The sequence below is a fragment of the Emys orbicularis genome, chromosome 7 (genome assembly GCF_028017835.1).
Source record: "Emys orbicularis isolate rEmyOrb1 chromosome 7, rEmyOrb1.hap1, whole genome shotgun sequence".
Lineage (NCBI taxonomy): Eukaryota > Metazoa > Chordata > Testudines > Emydidae > Emys > Emys orbicularis.
This window is the reverse complement of record NC_088689.1, coordinates 98,429,699-98,453,450: the sequence shown is the minus strand read 5'-3', so window position 1 is coordinate 98,453,450 and position 23,752 is coordinate 98,429,699. Positions and strand designations below refer to the sequence as shown.

At 58.5% G+C, this 23,752-nt stretch overlaps 1 protein-coding gene across 1 annotated transcript; it reads right to left on the bottom strand.

The window, feature by feature from the left end:
- Nucleotides 1–6,138: 6,138 nt before the first annotated feature.
- On the bottom strand, nt 6,139–18,253 carry RASGRP2 (RAS guanyl releasing protein 2). Its single transcript, XM_065407439.1, has 16 exons — nt 18,181–18,253; nt 16,548–16,650; nt 13,932–13,994; nt 13,442–13,573; nt 12,530–12,680; nt 12,115–12,288; nt 11,808–11,924; nt 10,763–11,044; nt 10,378–10,467; nt 9,884–10,006; nt 9,391–9,506; nt 8,867–9,008; nt 8,199–8,235; nt 7,525–7,683; nt 6,642–6,710; nt 6,139–6,286 (listed from the first exon to the last, which is right to left on the bottom strand). The coding sequence occupies exons 1-15, from the start codon at nt 18,251–18,253 to the stop codon at nt 6,652–6,654; spliced, it is 1,821 nt and encodes a 606-aa protein (XP_065263511.1). The 3' UTR covers nt 6,139–6,286; nt 6,642–6,651.
- Between the last annotated feature and the right edge of the window lie 5,499 nt (nt 18,254–23,752).

Below are 23,752 nucleotides of genomic sequence, written 5' to 3'. Positions count from 1 at the left end.
AACCTGGAAAGTGTGATCCCAAAAGAGTCCAAACCAGGAACATGAAGTAACAGATCCCAGCCTCCCCCCCTGCACTCTAACCCACTACACCCTACTCTCCTCCCAGAGCTGGGCTAGAATCCAGGAGTCCTGATTTCCAGCCCTACCCCCAACCACCAGACCCTATTCTCCTCCCAGAGTTAGGAGCAGAACCTAGGCATCCTGACTCCCATTCCCCACCTCAGTCTTTTCCACTAGACTCACTCTCCACCCAGATATGGAATAGGACCCAGGAGTCCTGACTTCCAGCCCGCCACCCTCTAACCACTGGACCCCATATCCAGTCTTGCAATCATACTTCCTTGTTGGGCTTTAGTTCTGTGTCTATGAACCGCCTTCCCCCCACCCCCATTCTTGGACTCTGGGCTCTGCAAATAGACCAAATTTATCAGCCATTACCAAGGTTACAATAATATTTGAGTTTGGTGCTAAACCCAGATTGAGTGACTCAAGGACAGGGCCCAGGGCTGTGAGAGTGGCTGGCTCAAGAGGATGGGGAATGGGACATAGACCCTTTCCCTCTAGGGGGCACCAGCTCCGTTCTGGCTCCAGGATGTGGGGGCTGGTTGGCTGAGGAGGCAGAGGCTGGGACATGGGCCAGTACTAAAGGATGAATTATTGTTCGCTATTAATGCTCATTGGTTTATAATTTGTATTCATACTGAATTGTGAGCCCGGCTAGTAGCTGTCCTCTATCTCAGCCCCATCCTGGTAACATGGCAGGACCCTGCCCCCCTTGGGCCTCAGAGCCATTCCACAAGCCAGCCGGCCACCAGGTGCTGCAGGAAGCAATCAGGGGAGGGAATGGGGATCCCATTGTGCGCGTCTCTAGGGACAAGGATAACAATACCCCTGCTACCCCATAATAGCCCTTCCCCAGCCTGGGTGCGGCAGGCTCAGCCAAGCTGATGCCATGGGAGCCGCCGCTGGTTAATTGCCTGGTGGATTCACTACAGGGCTGAGCCGACTCATTCTTTCCATTTCATTGTTTCGTTCCATCGCTACTGGTCCATCTCCTGGGAGAGAGAGTGAGGGGGGCAGCGGGTGGGTTAGAGAGAGTTCAGAGGGTTTTATTTATCTTCCCACAGCGACTCCCAGTACAAACTCAGCCTTTCCACTGTAGGGGGCGCCAGCCGCAATCCCCAAGGCGGGAGGACTGGGGGAGTCTGAGGGCAGGGAATGGGTCTTGGGGCCTGTCCCCTCTAGGGGACACTGGCTCTTATCTAGCCCCAGGGTAGGGGGACTGGCTGCCTGGGGGGGGGAAGCGGGAATGGGATATGGGGCTTTTTCCCACAAGGAGGGCACCACTCCTATCTGGCTCCACTGTGATGCTACTGAGTGTCCCATCCCCTGTAAAACAAGTCTGGGTCTGAGATCAGGGAGCAAGGAGGCAGGAGTCTCAAGTGGCACTGTTTGGCTTTCTGGGGGCAGCGTCACCGCCCAGGGCCACGGAGAGACCCCAGGAGTCCTGACTCACAGCCACCAGCTCCCACTCCCTACCCAGAGCCGGGTGAGAGCATTGACAGGGTGCAGTTTAAAGGTCACGTCTGATTTCTGTGTCTAATCCGCTTACAGGGGAGGCAGTCGCTTGTGTTTACCTGCCTGGTTAATACCAGACAGCACTTATCTGTCTCTGCGATCCATATTCCCAATCAATGCCTTTCATAATTCAATTTCTCGGCTGCCCCAGATTTGGGGAACAACTCCCCCTCCTTCCTAACCTCCCCACGTCCTTAAATGGAGCAGCCAGGTACTGCCCCCACAGCCAGTGCTCCTGCCCCGCTCCCCACAGCGCCCTCTGCTGGGAGAGACCATTATAGTATTGGTAAAAGACCTCATTGTACCAGGCTCTGCACAGCCCCTGATGGAGAGCGAGGCCCCCGGTGCTACACAGACAAACAGTGAGAGACAGTCACTATTCCCAAGAGCTCAACAGCTACACAGATAAAGGCAGGGAGAATGGCAGAATTACTCTCATTTTACAGCTGGGGAAGTGTGGGCTCCCTCAGTATTTTTAGTTGACACTGCAGGCCCCTCCCCCCATTTTTAGGCTGGTACGTTGGCATTCCCTGGTATAGCAAATTAGACTGTAGCAGCCCCTAGAAGTGTTAGTTCCTGCTATTGCATTACTGAGTCTTTGCAGCTAGTGTGTCCTAGTATTTTTTTGTTGCTACTTTAGACTAGCCTCATAGTTGTCATATGACACGGGTGCAGCTTGAGTGTTGAGGGATATAGTCCCTCAGCTAGTAGTGGTTTGGTTGCTACGCTAGTACCGCCTGGTATTTTTGAATAGCACTGCAGTATCCCCTAATAATAGAGGCTGGTACCTGAGTATTTTTGTGGGTTACTCTCTAGCACAACTCCATGTTTTTCAGCGCTGCGCTAGCATCCCTGACTATGTCTGGTGGCCTTGCAACAGCACCAGCTAATGTAGCAGCACCACAATTTTTAGGCAGGTACTCAAGCACTCATTAGTATTCCTGGATGGTATTGCAGGATCACCTAGCATTTTTCCTGGGCCTCTAACGCTATAGCATAGTTACATGATACTGTAGCATCAGCCTCTAGTATTTTTAGGCTGGCTCTGCTTTGGGACTCAGTAACTTTGACTGCTACTGTAGCAGGTCCTATTTTTTTGTGACTGATACTCTGGTGACCTGCAGTATTTTTGTAGCTGGCATTACAGTGTCCCCTCGCATTTGGGGGCTGGTACTCTACCATCCCTGGGTATATATTGGAAGGTACTGCAGCATCTCCTGGCGTTGCAGGATGGGTCTGCAGCATCCCGTGTACCTTTTTGGCAGGTACTGCAGCATCCCCTAGTGGTGTAGTCTGGTACTGCAACAACCTGCATCTGTTTTCCTGCTTCAACGCAGAGGCTGCGAGTGCATCTGGGGAGCAGCCTCTCTCCCACGAGCAGAGGATGAGCTCTACAGGCAGCTGCCACAGGGTCAGCTTAGCAGGCAGATGATTTGCGGCAGGCGGCCACCTCAGCCCCCCCCCCAAACACGTGGCAAAGGTGAAGCGCCCCCTGTGTACCAAGTGAGGAGGCTGTACTGGGAGCCAGGCTTGAAGAGGTTTTTTTTTTGGAGGGGGGGGCAGGGGAGCAGTGAACTGGCAGCTCACACAACAGTTCAGAAATTGACACCATGTCAGATGCTGGGGAGTGCGGCGGACACCACCCCTGGCATTGCAAGTGGCGGGGAGACACACACACACACCCCGCATGGACCCACGCCACTGGGGCCAGAAATGAACCGCGCAAGGAGACAGACCTAACACACACAGTGCTGCCCAAAGCAGCCCCTGCTGGGAGAGGCCGGGGCTGGAGTAGCCGGGATTCTCCCCCTGCAGCCAGGGCTCCCTGGAGCATCTCACTTATGGGTGTAAAGTGATTTTTATCCCCGCCCAAGCCTCCCCCGCATCCTGTGGCTCTTGCAGAGGGGACTCCCACTGATTCCAATGACTTTGCTGCTATATGGATCTGGCCTGCCTGGGAACAGGTCCTATTGGCCCACTGGGAGCTGCTGCCTCCCCCGCCCTCCTGGCTCATCCATCAGCTGTAGCAGGGATATTAATCACTTTCCATAATGCCCCTCTCAGTCAGGTTGGGGACTCAGGCGTCCTGCAGCAGAAAGACATGCCCTGCCATGCAACAAGGACTGTGCAGCAGGGAGCAGGGCGGGGGCCCCGGTGGGGCGCTCTCCCCTTGCAGCCTGTGCTGACCCCAGTGCCTCAGCGCAGTGCTAGAGGGCGCAGTGCTGCAATGGGTGCTGGCTTTTGGATGAGAACTAAAACCGATGGTCTAACCCGCCCTAGGCATTACAATTCCTGGGGCAACCCCTCCCCCCCCGCAAAGCTGCGATTTGAACCCTTGAGTCCTGGGCAGGTGCCAGGGCCAAGGATGCCAGTCCAATTCGCGGCACCCTCAGTGCTCCCAAGCCAGGCATACGCCCCTGGAAATAAATATATAGATAAAGGCAACACAAATCTATTTGCAGAGACCAGATTGTTCCATTAACGTTGTCTTTGTCAGATGGGCGGGGAGGGGGAGAATGTGTCTAACATGTCGGGTTGTGGGGGGCGGGGCGGGGGGTTGTGGCAGCATATTAAGGCCCAGCTCCTAATTTGAGGCCGGTATGACAGCAGCTGTGACATGTGCAATACAGAATGATAAATATAATCTGTCACCAGGGCAAAATCAATAGTGGTTTATTTATTTATTTTTTCTGTCTCGCGTGTGATTTGACAAGCAACGTTAGGGAAAAAAATATATAATCATGCAACAGATTTGTTTCCCCCCACCTCTATTCTGGTGTCTGGGCTCTGTATAAAGAAATGCCTCACCCCAGAGGCAGCTGCATCTCAGCACCAGGAGAGGGATCCCTGTATAAACAGCCCCTGCGCTCCACCCCAGAGGCAGCTGCATCTCAGCACCAGGAGGTGGAATCCCTATAAACAGCCCCCCATCCCAGAGGCAGTTGCATCTCCTTTGTTCAGCACCCTGCTAGCCATTTCTCTGAGGCTGGGCTGGGGCATTACAGAAATGTCTGTCTCCTGGGTGAAGCACTAGCTGGCTGGCACGGAATGTGCTGACTCCGGGGCGGATTCAGCCAGGATGATCTGTCTGTTATTGACATATTTATCAGAGCGATTTCCTCTTCCCATGTCACTGCGACACAAATAACCAGGCATGGTAGAGGGGCAGGCGTCTGGGAACAGGCGCTGGGGGGGATGGGGTGGGCAATGCTCCCGCTCTTGCATTGACACACAGCAGGGTTCACCCTGCCAGCAGGGGGCACCGGGGACACACAGCTCCACTGAGCAGGGCTCCTTCCCTCCAGTAGGGAGTGACAGGGACACAGTCTCGTTCCTCCACTAGGCGCAACAAGGACACACACAGCGTAAGTCTCACTTCATCCAGCAGGGGCAACAGATACACAGACACGGGCTTCAGCAGAGAGGGAGGGGGACCCAACCCCTGACCCCTCCCTCAGCCAGTAACACATTAAGCCTCCAGCTTTGCAATGGGCTCCCTCCCCTAGAATCTTCCGGGGACAGACAGCAGGGTCCCTCCTACATCTGGGAATAGAACCCAGGACCCTCAGCCCCCCCCCCCCACTCTAGCCACTAGACCCCACTCCCCTCCCACTACTGGGAATAGAACCCAGGAGTCCTGACCCCCAGCCCTGCCCTCTAACCACTAGACCCCATTCCCCTCCCAGCCATCCCTCAGCTCCAGAAGACCTGTCAACGCTGGTTCTCCACTTGTGAGGTAACTCCCTTCTCTTCAGCTGTCATTATATAATGCCTGCATCTGTAATTTTCACTCCATGCATCTGAAGAAGTGAGATTTTTTACCCACGAAAGCTTATGCCCAAATAAATCTTAGTCTTTAAGGTGCCACCGGACTCCTTGTTGTTTTTGTGGATACAGACGAACATGGCTACCCCCTGATAGGGCACAGGAAAGAAGTAGAGATGGGGCTGGGGTCGGCAGGGGGCTCCCAACATGAGCTGGGGGGGGGGGGGGCTGTGAGATGGACAGACGGACCCAAGTGGGGGACAGATGGGAACTGGGACCATTAGTTTTATTATATTTATTACATCTCTGAATCCTGTTGTTAAGTACAAATATACACAGCAAGGAATCTGTACAGCTGGGCTCACAGGGGAAGGGGGGGATCCTGACTGTGACCCACACCCCACCCTCCCGCTCCCAAACCAACCCCCTGCACTCCCCCTCCATCATCAGCCACATGCATCAGCCCCCAGGCAACCTCCTCTTCCCTGCAGGGCAGGCGGGATACCCCAGGCAGCTCCTACCAGAGTAGGGGAAGTCACCCCGCCCCCTGTGGACCCACACTGGACCCTGATGCTGGAGCGCATGAGGATGTGTTTGAGGGACGTCAGGCGAGATCTTACTAATTTCACAACCCCCTCCCCACGTTAACTCATGTCTCCATCCCGCATTAATAGAACCCAGGAGTCCTGACATGCAGCCACCTCCCCACCCCCTCAACCAGTAAAGGACCCATCCAATTGCCCCCAGAGCAGCTTCTGCACCCACTGGAAGGGCTGTCTCTCCCCCTTGCCCTACACCCTCTCCTCAGACGCCCCTTTGCCTCGTCTCTGTGTCACCCCACAGTGGGGGAGTCGGGAAGTCAGCTGGCAGATTTGGGGGGACAGGAGATCCCAGCTTGGGAGGAGTGGGAGGAAGAGCCACAGCTGGTGAGGAAGAGCAGACCCTAAAACACACAGAGCAGAGGGGTCAGTCTAGCTCTAACCACTACAGCCCACTCCCCTCTCAGAGCCCAGAACAAAACCCTCGAGCCCTGCCCACTTGGCCAGGGGTTCTTAAACTGGGGTCAGGACCCCTCTGGGGGTCACGAGATTATTATATGGGGGGTCGCGAGCTGTCAGCCTCCACCCCAAACCCCGCTTTTAGAATGGTGTTACATATATAAAAATGTGTTTTTAATTTATAAGGGGGGTCGCACTCAAAGGCTTGCTGTGCGAAAGAGGTCACTGGTACAAAAGTTTGAGAACCACTGTACTAGGCCCCCTTCCCTTCCCTTCCCTTCCCTTCCCTGCAGCTCTTACGTGTTTGTCTTTATAAATGGACGTCGAAAACCCCGTCCTCCACATCCTGGACCTCCTCCTCGCGGATCTCTGCAGAGACACACACAGCTCTTTGCGGCTGCAACCCCAACGGAGCAGCCCACACTCCCACCACAAGGGGGAGCCACTCAGCTAGGATTCATTATGGCCAGTACTCCCAATGCACTTTGACAAGCACGGATCCCTCCCCCACGCTGAGATGCAGCCTCCTCTGGGCGGGGCATGGGGCTGTTTGTACAGGGATCCCTCCTCTGGTGCTGAGATACAGCTGACTCTGGGGTGGGGCATGGGGGCTGTTTGTATAGGGACCTCTCCCCAGCGCTGAGATGCAGCCTGCTGGGGGGTGGGAGTGCTGTTTATACAGGGATCCCTGACCTGGTGCTGAGATGTGGCTGGCCCTGGGGTGAGGGCTGTTTATACTGCTGTCCCTCACCCAGCGCTGAGATGCAGCTGCCTCTGGGGTGGGATGCGGGGGCTGTGTAGACAGGAAGCCTGTGCGGAAGCAGGCTGGGATAACACAATGTGTTGGTTGCCGGGGGCCCATGGTGGGGGTGTCTCAAAATAGCTGCCAGGGCTCAGAGCACCATTCCGCACCATCTGCAGCGACACAAACAGGAAGCAGCATGGTGCAGTATTATGGGCCAGCACCGAGGCCTCGGCGGGGTCAGGAAATCACATGGAGGAGGTGTTATCGGGCTTGCAAGCTGGCTTCCGGCACAACACCAGGGCCATGGGGAGAGTGGGGGAGGGGCTAGAGTCAGGTCTCCTGGGTTCTCTCCCAGCTCTAGTAGGAGAGTGCTGGAGGGGTTGGGGTGCGCCCTCAGCTCTGGGGTAGTTGGGTGGGGCTGCCCCCCGGTGGCCATACCTGTGTGGCGTGGGGATCTGCAGGCCGGGCGGGGCAGTGAGAAGCTGAAGGAGCGGGCAGGGACGTGGGCAGGGCTGGCCAGGCTGAAACTCTTGGCCCGTTTGCGACACTCCAGGGAGAGGTGCTCCCGGCACTGCCTGTGGCAGTTCACGCCGCAGCCTGGGGGGCAACAAGGGAGGTCAGGGGGGGTCGGCCCTGCGGCTCCCCTTGGTGCAACCCCCCCAAAGCCCCACACCTCCCCATATACCCTAATGCAGCCCAGGTCCCTCACACACCTCCCTGGCCCCAGCTCCCCAATTCCCCCTGCACTTCCAGCTCCCCCATGCACCCCCACAGCCCAGCTCCCCTGGTGCACCCCCACAGCTCCAGCTCCCCTGGTGCACCCCCACAGCCCAGCTCCCCCCATGCATCCCCTCATCCCAGCTCCCCAATTCCCTGGTGCACCCCTACAGCCCAGTGCCCCCAATGCACCGCTCCATCTTCTGCAAAGCACCCCCAGCTCCCCCCCAGCTCAACCCCCATGGCACCACGCCTCCCTATATACCCCCAATGCACCCCTATCTCCAGAATACAATCACCCAAAGCCTCTTTCCCACAGCGCAGCCATAGCTTCCCCCCCAAGAACCCATAATTTCCCCAGGCAACCCCCTCCCCCCTCTGCCCCCCATACTCACAGCGGCACTTTAACCCCTGTTTGTAGATTCCCAGTATCTGGGGAGAAAGATGCGAGGGGATGGGGTCAGCGAGGTGGGGGGGGCATGCTCAGTTACACTCCAGCAGTCGAATTGCTACAGTTGAAATGAGCTAATTTCACAAGATTTCGTTTCAGCTTTCTGCCCAATTCCAAGTGACCGGTTCTCGGGATCTCCCATGGAACGGACAAGCCGAGCATCGACCAATGCTGGTGAGGGGGACGAGCTGACACTGGGACGCTTATCCCTGCTGTGATGCAGCTGACTGGGGTGGGGGTTGTTTATACCGCTATCCCTCACCCAGCACTAAGTTGCAGCTGCCTCTGAGGTGGGACACGGGCTGTGTATACAGAGATCCCTGACCTGGCACTGAGATGCAGCTGACTCTGGGGTGGGGGCTGTTTATACAGGGATCCCTCCCCTGGTGCTAAGATGCAGTTGGTCCTGGGGTAGGGCACATGGGCTGTTTATACAGGGATCCCTCACTGGGTGCCAAGATGCAGCTGGTCCTGGGGTGGAGTGTGGGGACTGTTTATACCGCTACCCCTCACCCAGCACTGGGGGTCCTGTGTTCTCACAGGGGGGCCACAGAGGGCAGCCCCCAGAGCAACCAGCCTCCTGCACCCTCCCGGGGGGCAGCAGTGACTCACCAGGCTCTTGCAGTGACGGCAGGACACAGGGTGCAGGAAGGTGGTCTCCTGGAAGCTGTGGATGAAGCCCATCTTCCCGTCCACCGCAGCGCTGGACTTCATGAAGTACGAGATCATCTCCTCCCGGCTGATGCAGCCATCCCTGGGGGGACACGGCGTCATGCTGGCAGCCAGGGCGCCCAGGTCTGCACGTGGCTCTGGGCGGGGACTGGGGGCCAGTGGGGTAGAACAGGGGACTGGGAGTCAGAGCGCTCGGGGTCTGCGCCCAGCTCTGGGCAGGGAGTGGGGGCCAGGGCGTTAGAGCTGGCGGTTGGGAGTCAGGATGCCCGGGGTCTGCACCTGGCTCTGGGCGGGGCCTGGGGTCAGGGGGGTAGAGCTGGGGGCCGGGAGTCAGGAGTCCCAGGTTCCAACAAAGCAAGAAAGCATTATGGGGGATGAGGCTTCTAGGAGGAGGCCTGGCCCCAGTACCTCACCCCTCCTTCTGGTGTGAGGGGCCCACGGGATCCCCCTTCCTGTGCACTCACTGGTTCTCATCCAGGTCCCCAAATTTGCAGAGGTAGGGGAAGTTGTTGCGGATGATTTTGAACTCCTCCTGGGAGATGTGGCCGTCTCCATCCACGTCGAAATTCCGGAACACGGACTGCAGGGGGCAGCAGAGAGCGGAGGGAGAGTCAGCCCTAGGGGTACGCCACCCCCTACACAGCCCCAGGCACAGGAACAAGGAGTACGGGGGGTGCTGCAGCGCCCCCGGGCTGCCAGCCCCACACCCGGGTCTTTGCTCCCGGCCTCAGGCCACATGGACTGCAGGGGGCAGCAGAGAGCGGAGGGAGGGTCATCCCTAGGGGTACGCCACCCTCTATGCAGCCCCAGAGGCCCCCCCCCCACACACACGGACTACAGGGGGCAGCAGAGACTGGGGGGGGGGTCAGTTCAAGGTACCCTGCCCTAACACACAGTCTCAGAGCGTCCCCCACCCACAAAAACTCAGAGCATGGTGTCCAAGGCCCCTGCTCTCACCTCTACCATCTTCTCAATGTGTGTCCGCACCAGCGTCTGGTCCGGTTTGGGTTTCACAGCCAAGGCCCACTCGTCTATGTCAGCCGGTCGGCTTGGGGGGGAACAGGAGGTGGGGCTGGACGGCTGGATGGACATACAGAGACATATTCTCTGAATGATCCCCTGGCCAGCGCTGAGATGCAACTAGCTCTGGGGTGGAGCGCAGGGGCTGTTCATACCGGGATCCCTTGCCCGGTGTTGCGGCCCAGGGGCTGGAGCTGGGGGGGTGTTAGGGAACGTGTGGGACCCGGCAGCCCCCTCTCTCTGGACAGGAAGCTCAGCCCCCAGGGAGCAGAGCGGAAGGCAGCTGAGAATGCGCCTGGGAACCAGCTGCTGGGGCCGGATGGGACAGAGACGCCATGGCCTGCTGCTCCCCCCATTCCCCACAGGGGGCAACCGAAGGGTCATGGCCCTGGGGGGGACAGGGCACAGGTCACACAGCGTTGTGCACTCACACACGCACTCACGGCCGACTTGCCACGGGGTTCTCTCTGCAGCGACAGCTGGTAGATCTCCTCCTCCGTCTGGTACTGATCCAGCGACACCTGGGGGAGCACAGCCCGTCAGACAGTGGGGGTGGGGGGTTCACCAGGAGCTGGCTGACAAGGTTGGCGTTGGCCTCAGAGAGCGGTTTGATGGTCTGGGGTGCAGGGAGCTACAGGGGGGAAGGGAGTGCACTGCAGGTTGGGACGTAATGAGGGATGCAGTGCGGGGTCCGGGAGTTGGGATGCAATCGGGGTGCAGTGAGATTCAGGGGCTGGAGTGCAGGTGGTACTATGGGGGTGCAGTGAGAGGTCCAGCAGTTGGGGTGCAATGGGGGTGCAGGGGGCGGGGTCTCACTGTGAGCAGGTTGATGAGGTCCATGTTGGCCTCAAAGGGCGGTTTGATGCTCTGCACCAGCACCAGCTCGTTGAGGATCCCGAAGAGCTGCTGCATCTTGGTGCCATTGACGCGGGTGTGGGCCCGGTCCAGCCAGTCAGGCAGTGCCACGTGCACGGCCACCAGGTCCTTGAGGTGCACACCCAGGATGGGGAAGCGGAAGCCGACGCACTCGGCCAGGCGGCGCCGGTAGCGGCTGTAGTTCCCCAGCGAGGTCACCAGCTCCGTCATGGACTCCCACAGCTGGGAAGGACGGGAGGTCAGGGGCTGGGCCCAGAGCAAGCCCCCAGCCTCGCCCCAGAGCTCTCCCGACCCCCCAACCCCGCCCCAGACCCCAACCTTGCCCCAGAGCTCACCCAACCTCCCAACACCACCCCAGAGCTCGCCCAACCCCTCAACACTGCCCCAGACCCTAACTTCGCCCCAGAGCTCTCCCGACCCCCCCAACACTGCCACAGACCCCAACCTTGCCACAGACCTCCCCCAAACCCCCAACCCCACCCCAGAGCTCTCCCAACCCCCCAACACCACCCCAGAGCTCCCCTGACCCCTCAACCCCACCCCAGAGCTCTCCCGACTCCCCAACACCGCCCCAGACCCCAACCTCACCCCAGAGCTCTCCGACCCCCCAACACCACCCCAGACCTCAACTCTGCCCCAGAGCTCTCCCGACCCCCCTCCAACACCACCCCAGATCCCAGCCTCGCCACAGAGCTCCCCCAATCCCCCATCCCCACCCCAGAGCTCCCCCGACCCCGCAACCCTGCCCCAGACCCCAACCCCACCCCAGAGCTCCCCCAACCCTGCCCCAGAGCTCCCCCAACCCCCCAACACTGCCCCAGACCCCAACCCCTCAAGCCCACCCTAAACCCCCCCAAGATCCCAAACCCCCCAACACTGTCCCAGACCCCTGAGACCCCAACCCCACCCCAACCGCCTGATTGTCATCCCACCCTCCAGCATTGCCCCAGCCCCTCGAGTATCACCCCAGCCCTGCGCCCTGTACCTTGGTGGTCTCAGAGCTGACGTGGCTGTGGGTCTCTTTGAGGCGGGAGATGGAGCTGTGACTCAGCCCCCCCACCACGGCCATCAGCGTGTTGAAATTCTGCAGCTGCAGGAGTCTCTGCAGGGATGGCCAGCCGGAGGGGGATCCAGCCGAGGGACGGTGGAGATCAGTGGGGGAGAGAGAGGTCGGATTAGTTCCAAGGACGGAGGAGTGGGACCCGGGGGACATTCACACCTGGAGCCCAGCTGGGGCTCAGCGTACAATGGGCCAGCAGGGGGCTGCGGGTCAGGATTGAGGGGCCCCTCACCTGCGCCACCAGGATGAAGCGGGTGATGACCTGCGCCCGCTGCTGGGCGGTCGGCTTGCTCAGCACCATGAGCTGCACCCATTGTGAGACGCTGTTGAAAAGGGTGATGAACCGCTCCAGGATGGGATTGTCCACAGTGCAGCCGTGCATGACGAAGCTGTGATAGTCCTGGAACTGGGATGGAAACAGGGCGTCAGGGCCTGCCCCACGGGAGGGGGAAAAATAGGAGGTGTGGCAGTGCCTGCCCCATGGGGGAGCATGGGGGTTCAGTGCCTGCCCCACGGACATAGAGGGTGGGGAAGTGCCTGCCCCATGGGGGGAGGAAAGGTCATTCCCAAAGCAGCCCTCCACCCCCAGCAGCCTCCCCAGCCCCTTGGCAGCCCCTCCTGGCTGCCGCAGGGTCTCCGCCCCGCACCAGGATCTTGCAGAAGGAGCGGTACTCCAGGTAGGTGAGATGCTCCGCCAGCTCGGAGGACTCCAGGTGGTCAAAGAGCAGCGACATCTTGCGTTTCTTCGGGGCCACCGGGTTGCGCTGGGTCACTTGGCGCTTCCACTTGTAGGTAGGGCTGGGGGGGGCACAGCCGGGGGGGTGTATGTCAGAGCCAAGCCAGTCTTTGCACCCAACCGCCGGCACACGCTCTTCCTGCACACGCAGGCACAGCCCAGAGACCCCTGCGTGCTCCCACGCCCCGTGCACACGCAGACACGCCATGTGCAAACACACGCCTCATGCACTCCCACACACACACCATGCACACGCGCCATGTGCAAACACACGCCTCGTGCACTCCCACACACACACCATGCACACGCACACACGCCATGTGCAAACACACACCTCGTGCACTCCCGCACACACACCATGTGCAAACACACACACCATGTGCAAACACATGCCTCGTGCACTCCCACACACACACCATGCACACGCACACACACCATGTGCAGACACACACCTCGTGCACTCACACACACACACCATGTGCACACACATATGTCCTGGACACTCCCATGTGCATGCCCTGCTCATGCACTCTCACACACACATGCACAGTGCACACACACAACAGTCTCATTCACAACCATGCACTGGAACACCCCTGTGCACACGCTTGTGCCCCAGTTCACACCCGCTCCTCAGTCCTCAGCCCATACAGGCCCCCTGCTCACACACAGGGTGCTGTTGGGGTGACAGCTGCTCTGAGACACCTCACCCCTATCCCTGACCCTCCCATTCCCCCAGCTCCCCACCACCTCGACCCCATCCCCACGCCCCCTCAGATCCCCCAACTCCCCCACTCCCCATGCTCCCACCCCCACCACATACACATTCTCAATGTCGATGAGGTTGCTGTGACGCCGGTTCCCCTCGCGGCCCAGAACCTCCTTTAGCTCCTTGATCTGCTCTGCTAGCTCCGGGTTCAAATCAAACTCCGCCGGGAATGCTGAGATCCAGTACCTGGGGGCGGGGGAGGGGTAACGACAGCCAACACCCGGAACACAGCCGCCTCTGGGGTGGGGTGCAGGGACTGTTTGTACAGGGATCCCTCACCCAGCACTGAGATGCAGCCGCCTCTGGGGTGGGGTGCGGGGGCTGTTTATACAGGGATCCCTCACCCAGCATTGAGATGAAGCCGCCTCTGGGGTGGGGCACGGAGGCTGTTTATACAGGGATCCCTCACCCAGTGGAAAGATGCCCTATGTTGAGTCCCCTGCTGCTCCCTGCAGCACTGTGCCTTTGAATGCCTCACTGGGGCCAGCTCTGCCCCTGAGGTTTGAGAATGCTGCCCAGAAATGTGGGGCTCCTCTAGACTCACCTCACCAGGTGGCAGGTTTTCACCTGCAGGGAACTGCTTTCTGAGCTACGAGACTCTTGGTAGGTGCAAGGGCAGAGTTAAGGTGAATTCCACATTGCAGGCACGAGAGACTGGGGGAAGGGGGAGAAAGGGGGAGGAGCTGGGGGTGGAGCTGGGCCATGGATTTAGGGCCCTTGGATCAGGCTGGGAGGAGTCAGTGTTCTAGAATCACAGCAATGCAGGGCTGGAAGGGACCTCCAGAGGTCACCGAGTCCAGCCCCCCGTGCTGAGGCAGGGCCAAGCAAACCCAGAGCATCCCTGACAGGTGTTTGTCCAGCCTGTTCTTACCACCTCCAGTGATGGGGAGTCCGCAGCCTTTTCCAGAGCTTAACTAGCCTGAGAAAGTGTTTCCCAAAAGCTAACCTACTTCTCCCTTGCTGCAGATTAAGCCCATGACATCTGGTCCTACCTCCAGTGGACGTGGAGAACAGCTGACCACCGTCCTCTGCAGAACACTCCTGAACATATTGGAAGACTGTTAGCAGTTGTCTCCCCTCCCCCATCTTTTCTCAAGCCTAAACATGCCCAGCTTTTTAGCCTTTCCTCCCAGGGCAGGTTTTTAGACCTTTTACCATTTTTGTTGCTCTCCTCTGTATGCTCTCCAATTTCTCCACAGCTCTCCTAAAGCCTGGCACCCAGACCTGCATGCTGTACTCCAGCTGAGGCCTCCCCAGTGCCGAGTAACATCTCCGGTGTCTTACACACGCCTCTCCCGTTAACACAGCCCAGACGATAACAGTCTTTTCCACAACGGCATCACGCTGTTGGCTTAGATTCCCTTGGTGAGCCAACCCCTAGATCCTTTTCAAGAGGACTATCACCTAGCCAGTCTTTCCCCATTTTGTGATTTCTCCTTCCTCAGTGCAGTCCTTTGCACTTGTCTTTATTGAATTTCATCTTCTTTCAATTCTCCAATTTCTCAAGGTCATTCTGAATTCTAATCCTGTCCTCCAAAGTGCTCACAACCCCCACAGTTTAGTGTCATCCGCCAGTTTTATAAACCTACTCTCCACTGCATCATCCAAGTCATTAATGAAAATATTGACTAGCCCCAGATCCAGGACTAACCCCTCTGGGACCCCACTCAATACATCCCCCCAGTTTGACAGAGAACCACTGATAGACTGTCCTCAAAGAGCAGCTTTCAACCAGTTCTGCATCCACCTTCTAGCAATTTCATCTAGACAATATTTCCCTAGTCTGCTTATGAGAATGGGAGACTGGGTCAAAAGCGTTACTAAAATCAAGATCTATCATGTCTACTGCTTCCCCCCAGCCACTAGGCCAGTAACCCTGTCAAAGAAGGATATTAGGCTGGTTTGGCAGGATTTGCTCTTGACAAACCCACGCTGGCTATTTCTTATAACCCTATTATCCTCCAGGGACTTACAAACTGATTGTTCAATAATTTGTTCCGGTATCTTGCCAAGTATGGAAGTTAGGCTGCCTGGTCTATAATCCCCAGGGTCCTCTTAGTTCCCCCGTTTAGAGACAGGTGCTATGTCTGCCCTTCTCCAGTCCCCGAGGACCTCATCCGTCCTCCATTTCTCAAAGACAATCGCTAACAGCTCCCGGATTGCTTCAGCTCCTTCCTTAAGGATCCGAGGGTGAACTGCACCAGACCCTGCCAACTTGAATAGATTGAACTCCTCTAAATACTCTTTAACCTGCTCTTTCCCTATCTGGCCTGCGTTCCTCCCCCCTTGTTGTTAATATTCATTGTGCTGAGTACCTGTCACCATTAACCATTTTAGTGAAGACTGAAGCAAAATAGGCATTAAACCCCCCAGCTTTCTTGATGCCATCAATTCGCTCGCCTTCCTCAGGAAGTAGTGGGCCTGCACTTTCCTTCATCTTTCTCTTGCTCCCAATGTTTTTAAAGAACCTCTTCCGACTGCCTTTCTGTCACTCATTTTGTGCCTTAGCCTCTCGGATTTTGCCCCACCTGCTGGTGCAATTCTTCTGTGCTCTTCCTGTCCACATTTGCATTTTTTGAGGGATTCTTCCTTGCTTTTAAGATTGTTAAAGAGCTCCAGAGGGAGCCACCTTGGCCTTTTCGTGTCTTCCCTTCGCATCAGCCTACTTTGCTGCTGTGCCTTTAACACTGTCTCGCTGAGAAACGCCCAGCTTTCTCCCTTCAGTTTGCTTCCCCTGGGACCTTAGCTCTCAGTTCTCTGATCTGTTGAAGTCCATTTTTTTGAAGCCCATTGTCCTGATCCTGCTGCCCCCACTCCTTCCTTTCCTTAGAGTCATGAAATGGTGTCATTTCAGGGTCACTTTCACCCAGATTGCCTTCTGCCTTCACATGCACAACCAATTCCTCCCTGTTGGTCTGAGGTGTTGTTGAAATGTATGTGGACCCCCCAGTCCTGCAGGGGTCCCCTGGTGAGCCCCAGCTGGGGAGACAGCCAGCTAGAAGAATAAGCCACCTCTGTCCTCACCAGCCAGGGATATGTGCTTTGTGAAGGAAGGGGGTGCCCAGGAGGGAAAGGGGGGCAGTAGGGTGCCTCGAGGCAGGTTGGGGGGTGAATGAGGGAAGGAGGTGCAGGAAGGGGGGTGGAGGGCTCACAAGGATATATGTGCAGCAGCTTGGCGGCCAGCTGGGAGGAGGGGATGTACCAGGGATGCATCATCAGGAACATTCGCACCAGCTGGGGGTCCCGCACCTTCCCCTCATCGTCTGCAAGAGAGAGTAGGCCCTGCTCAGAAATCCGGCAACCCACCACCCCCTCAGAGACCCCCCCTGCAATTCCCCACCCCACTCAGAGACCTCCCGCAACCACCCACCCCGCTCAGAGATCCTGCAAGCCCCCACCCTGCTCAGACCCCCCACTACTCAGAGACACCCCCCCACAGCTCCCCACCCCATTCAGACCCACCCCATTACTCAGAGACACCGCCCACAACCCCCTACCCTGCTCAGAGATCCCGCAACCTCCCACCCCACTCAGAGACTCGCCCTGCAACCCCCCACCCTGTTCAGAGATCCCACTACCACCCACCGCTCTCAGATCCCCCCACTACTCAGAGATCCCCCGCAACCTCCCATCCCACAACCTCCCACCCCACTCAGAGACCCCCCGCAACCCCCCACCTTGCTCAGAGACCCCCTACAGACTCTCAGTCTGCTCAAAGACCCCCCCACCCCACTCAGAAACCCCCAACACTACTCAGAGACCCCACCCCCACAACCCCACACCCTACTCAGAGACCCCACCCTGCTCAGAAACCCCCGCAACCTCCCACTCTGCTCAGAGATCCCCCACACCACTCAGAGATCCCCCACAACCCTTCAACCCGCCCACACAGAGACCCCCTACAACCCAACCCGCTCAAGAGACCCCTACTGACTCCCCAACCCAGAGACCCCAGTGATCCCCTCCCCGACTCGGCACCCCCTGTTGACCCCCCAACCTATTCAGATTACATCTGCACAGCCTTTGGCAGGGAGGCTCAGAGCTCGGGTCGCAGACTTGCAGACATTGCTGGGCAGACATCGCTGTGTGGACATTGCGGCTCGGGCTGTGAAGCCTGGGGGTGGGGGTCTCCAGCCCAGGTGACAGTGTCTACACAGCTAGTCTTAGCCCCGGGGCATGAGCCCTAGGACCCTGCATCTGTTGCCCCAGCTCGGAGACTTGCTGCGTGGCTGCCGCTCACCATGTGGACATAGCCACAGAGAGACCCCCCCACACACACACTGCTCAGCAACCCATACTGACCCTGCTCCCCGCAGCACAGCGCCCCCTAGTCCCTCACCGGGGTCCTGGGGTCAGCACTGATTGCAAGGGGAGAGCGCCCCCTGCTGAGCCCCCACCCTGCTCCCCACAGCACAGCACCCCCAGCCCCTCACCGGGGTCAGCAGACTGGGAGCAGAGAGCGCCCTCTGCTGAGCCCCCGCCCCACTCCCTGCAGCACAGCGCCCCCAGCCCCTCACTGGGGTCAGCACTGTTTACAAGGTGGATAGCGCCCCTGGCTGAGTCCCCGCCCCACTCCCTGCAGCACAGCGCCCGCTAGGGGTCAGGACAATTGATCCTATAGGTTGAAGAAAACCCCAAAGCCCCATCCTGACCCCAGCCCCTTGGGCAGCCCCAGCCTTCCATATGCCACCTCCCCAGGCTCACACCCCACCTCACCCCTTACAGCCACCTGCACCAACAACCCCTTCTTCCCACACATGCTCCTAAATAACAGCTCCCCCCCAGCACATTACCAAAGGCCTCAATGCAGCCCTGCAGCAGCTCCTCAACAGTACAGCCCTTGTCCAGGTCCAGCGTCCCGCTCATCTCTGCTCCTCCCGTGCCAGCCAGCTCCCCCTCTGCCAGCCTGGGGTCCCACCACAGACAAGTGCTGCCCAGCTCAGGGGCAATGTGTCAGCGGCCCCCTAAGATCAGGGATCCCTGGCAAGAACCTGCCACTGAAAGAGGAGATGGGGCTAGAGTTATAACTCTTAGGAGAGGCAGCCGCCTCTGGGGCAGGGGAGCTGTTTCTACAGAGATCACTTGCCTGAGGCTGAGGTGCACTGGGGTCAGCGCTGCCCAGAGGGTTAGTTGCAGAGATCAGCCAAGGGAGGCCGTCCAGGGTCTAGGGTGTTTCTGTTCCCTTCGCCCTGACGCTGTGAACACTGGGGGAGGGAGAGTTTGTTGCAAAACAAAACAGCTAGAGAATTTTGGGTAAAGTTGCAAAATGTTTCCTCCATCCTGGCTTCCTGTCTTGGCCCGGGTCAGAGACGGGCTCTGTTTTGCCCCTGGGAGTGTAGAAGTATGGGACATGGGGACTTTCCCCTCCAGGGAGCACGGGCTCCAATTCGGTTCCGGGGTGGGGAGACTGGCTGGCTTGGGGATGGGGGGAATGAGACATGGGCCTTCCCCCTCTAAGTTACAACCTTCCACTTTGACCCTAAAAACACAAAGCATGTGCAACTTCAACATCCCAGCAGGAAAACCTGCCGCGGAGAGATTAGCCCATGATCACAGAGTGGGGAAATAGAACCCAGGAGTCCTGGCTCCCTAGCCCCCCCTGCTCTCCCCCACTAGACCCTGCTCTCCACCCAGAGCTTGGGACAGAACCCAAGCATCCTGGAACCCAGCCCCAAGTTCTTCTGACCTTGCACAAAGCCCGAAGGAGCAGCCCCTGCAGCTGGGGCCCACTGAGCTATTCTGAGCCCTGTGGCTGTTAAAGGACCGGGATGGAATTTATAAGTGGCCTTTTGCATAGTAACATCGCTTGGAGGGTGAGGAGAGGCGGGGGGGCTGTCTGCTCTTTGGTTGGGGGGCTGTAAAGAGGGGGTGATCGTAGGTGGAAAGCAAGTTCCCAGGCTCTATCCCCCTGGTAAAGGTATCTGAGGGTTAAACGTGACAACAGGGGATTGGGTCAGATCCAGAGCCAAGGAATGTTTGGAGAGAGATGAAGGACCCAGGAATCCGGCCACAATGACTCAGGCTGAGAGATTAATTTAGACAAGGGCTCACATCTCGGGAATTCGAGCTGCACTGTGTGTGGAGCTGGAATCTAGGGAACGGCTCCTGATGGATTAGTGATCGGGGGGGGGGGGGAATCAGGGGCCTGGTGCGCAAGGTGCCATCCATATCTGGGATCCAGTGGGAATGGGTTTAGATCTGTGTTGTAAATCCCTGCATAAACAGCACCTCCCCAGAAGTGGCTGCATTTCAGCACCAGGCAAGGGCTCCCTCTATAAACAGCCCCCACGTCCCACCCCAGAGTTGTCTGCATCTCAGCATCAGGCAAGGGATCCCTTTGTGTAATTGCTCTGTAGTAAGACAAGATTATTATTAATCTTTTAAGACAAGCTTTTGTGTGTGCAACTTACCACGCTGTAAATTGAGGGTTGGGGTTTCTTGCAGTGTTATTTTTAGGCAGCTTTTTGTTCATGGTTAGTTAGAAGAGGAATAGAAGCAACAATGAGTGAGTGAGCTGAGGGGGGAGGACTGAACGAAAGGCGTTTGGGGGGGACGGTCCCTCTTTTCCATCTGGCTGTTTGTTTGCACAGCACCTCCTACTAACTGCATGTCTCTCACATACGCACCAGCCATGTTGCAAAATATCAATCAAAATACAGTGTTGCCAAATGTCAGTTGCCTCACAGTCATCTCTGGGATAAACACATGCCACCACACACACATTGTACACACTGTATGCAGCATAAACACACAGTCGCACTGCACACACACGCACTATCACACTGTGTGGCATAAAGCTTTGCCAAGACACAGCTCTGCTGCACGCAATACCGCACTGCACACACCTGGCCCATAGTGTACTGTGCACACACAGACACACACACACAGCCATGCTGCATGCACTATACTGCACTGTATACCCCTCGACCATAGTGTACTGTGTGCACAGACACACACACGGCCATGCTGCATGCACTATACCGCAGTGCACACACCTGGCCCATAGTGTACTGTGCACACACAGGCACAACCATGCTGAACCCAAAATGAAACCCCATCATTGCACAGCCTGTTGGCACCCCCACACACCCCTGGACTGTGGGTCCCAGCTGCATGGGGGACAAGGACCTTTTTTATCCTCTTCCTGTATCTCAGCCAGGCCTCTGAGCTTTTATTAGCTACAATACAACAGGGGGTCACCCCACCCCAGTGACATGGGCCCCACTCTTCAGTCAGGACTACTAAGCTAAGGCTCTGAGGCACCTGCTCCCTGCCCCCATCACTGCCTTTAGAGCCCCCCATTAGCCCCCCATTATGCCCCCCAGTGCACCCACCACACTTCCAACTCCAATCAACCCCCCAATTAAGTGGGGATTATAACCCAGGGCAGTGCCAGCTCAGCAGCCCCCAGCCATCCCCAAAGTAGGGGTGGCAGCAGGGAGAGCCCCCGTGTGCCTCCCTTGTGTGTGGGGGGGAGGGGGGGACAGGGAAGTGCAGTCCCTTCCCCCACCAGCCAGGGCGCCAGGGGTTGGTGTGACAGTGGCAGGCGGCTGATGTGACGGAGGCAGGGGAGGGGGTGGCGTGATGGGGGCAGTGGGTGGGGGTGTGCCGGGGCAGGGGGAGCAGTGTGACAAGGCTAGTAGTGTGATGGGTGAAGTGGGCAGGAAGGGTGGCGTGCAGGGAGCAGGAGGGTCGGTGTGATAGGGCAGGGGCAGGGGGATGGTGTGAAGGGGGGTCGATGTGATGGGGTGAGGGGTGAAAATCGGTGTGACCGGGGCCGTCCGGCTGGAGAAACGGGGCTGAGCCCCAGTAAACTCGTCTCACAGGTGGGAGTGACTTTCACTCCCTGGGGCCCTGCGGCCGATCGGGGCCGGCGCCCCCTAGAGGGGCAGGCCCTGTCCCGCTCCCCGGCCCCCCGCCCCGGGGCCGGCGCCCCCTAGAGGGTCAGGCCCGGGTCCCCCCCGTGCGGCTCACCCGGCTCCGCTCTGCTCCTGCGCTGGGCGATATTCAAACGCGGCCGGGCTGCACAATGCGGCTTGTGTCTCCTTATCATCCCCCCCGCCCCGACTTCCTCCTGCTGCCGGCTCGGGGAGGGTCGTGCGGGTCCAAACGCCGCCTGCTCCGCCCGCCGCACGGAGCGCCCCGGCCGGGCCGCCTGCCCCGCAGCTGGGGGGCGCCCCGGGCCAGGGGGCTGGGAGGGGGTCTCACCAGGCGGGGGGGGGGGGGCGCAGCAGGCACAGGGGCGGGGGGGGTGCAGCGGGCCGAGGGGGCTGGGCGAGGGTCTCAGCAGGCGGGGGGGGGGCTGGGCAGGGGCGCACACACCCTTCGTTCACGCCGATGGTTGCTCGCCCCCCAGGAGAGCCAGAGACCGCAGGTGCCACTGCACAATTCTTAACCCCTCCTGTGCCGGGTGCGCTGCCCTCACCCAGCGCCACTGGGGAGGGGGGGCTCAAAGCGAAGCGGGGAGCAGCCCCCGCCAATTCCATATGCACCAGTTACTCTGGGAGGGGGCAGCTCTGGGGACCCCCAGCTTCTCCCCCTAGTCTCATGTGCATGAGCTAATGTGCGGGGCGATTGGGGGGTAATAGAGCAAAGGGGGGGTGACTGGAACTCTTCCCCCCACACACTGAGGGGCACACACAGCCGGGGGGGGGGGGTTGCTGGGCCCTATGTTGCTCAGCCATAGACAGGGCAGTCCCAGTCCCATTCATGGCTGCATGACCGAGGCTGCAACCAGCTCCAACAATAGCCCATTGTCATGGCAACCAGCCCCACAGGAGGGGGGAATGGGGACCCAGGCAGTGGATGTGGGTGCTGGGCTGAGCAGTTGGGGGATGGGGAGAGCTGGTCTCAGCCTCCCACCCCACCCCCAGCCCAAGGAGTCTCAGTGTCACCCTCTCCCCCTCAGGCCCAGCCACCTGCAGCATCATCCACCCCTCCCCCCTTCAGGCCCAGATTGTCAGCCTCTGAACCCCATTTTAGCACCCAGCGGCCCAGCAGTGATCATGGAGAACAGTCTCCACCCCTTTGCTGGGGCACCATGCCGGGTGGAGCAGGCTGGGTGGGGGGGGGGGAAGTGGTCTGCGGTTGAACAGAAATGCCATGCGCGTTTCTGTGGTTGGCAAACAGTCCTAAACTCTAGGGCAGGGTGAGGAACACCCTCTCCTCCCTCCCACCCTGCCCCACCACCTCACCCCAACCCCTTTCCCATCCCCCCTCTGGATTGGGTGCATGTCTCCCCAAGAGTCAAAACTTGCTTACTCGCTAACCTAGAAGAGCAGGCACAACCTTAGTGCATTGGTGGGTGTGCGGGGCTGTCCTAAGATCCTGAGCCCCACCCCCTGGCACATGGAATGGGGGGGGGGCAGCGCCACCATGCTTGCTAAGGGGTTGTAGCCCCATCTGTGCAGTGGAGGCATTTGTCAGGCCCAGGCTTTTTTCCGGTACATAAGAGGGGACTGGGGGGCGCCATTGACTGGTTCAGATATGGGGGGATGGATGGATTACGTACAATGGGTTCTATCCCCAGCTCTGGCAAGAGAGTGGAGTCTAGTGGTTAGAGCGTGGCAGGGGCTGGGAGCCAGGACTCCTGGGTTCTATTTTCAGACGTCTGTGAGATCTTGGGCAAGCCGATGGCTGAGTTTCCCCTTTGTAAATGGGGCCAAGCCCCTTTGGGTCCCAGCCTTGCAGCAAGAGGGCATGTGGGGTCGCTGCTACAGTTATTCCCTTGCTCTCTGGCACCCCCTTATGTGCACATCAGGAATTGCTGCTTAACCCGGCAGAGCTGGCAGAGCATGTGTACAAGTGTGTGCTTTTCTGTGTGCGCCGGCTCAGTGGGTGTGAGTGTGCACATGCACAAGAGCCAGCTGAGTGTGAGAGCTGGCAGAGCATGAGTACAAGAGTGTTCAGGAGTTCTGTGTGTGTCCACACACTGGCTCTGTGTGTGCGCGTGTGCACATGTTGGCTGGGTGGGTGTGCATGTGCACACGCTGGCTCTGTACATATGTGTGTGTGCACACATACACACACTTGCTGGGTGGGTGGGAGGGCCGCTGGCTGGTTGTGTGTTTCTCTGTGGGCTCACTGCCCTGCTGAGATGCCAATTAATCACTGCGGCTCCCAGCAGCCTTGAAACCAATTATGGTAAGTGCAGCGCCTGCTGCCTGAAAGGGGGGGGGGGTGTCAGTGCCTGCCAGCTTGCTCACCCTTGGGGGGGAGGGGTAGTGCTGGGGGGATGCTACTGGAGCTGTGATAAAAAAAGAACAATCCTTTACATTCATGGTTTACAAAAATACCATAAACCAAGGAACCCAGGAGTCCTGGCCCCAAGCCCCCCAGAGAACTGGGGATAAAACCCAGGAGTCC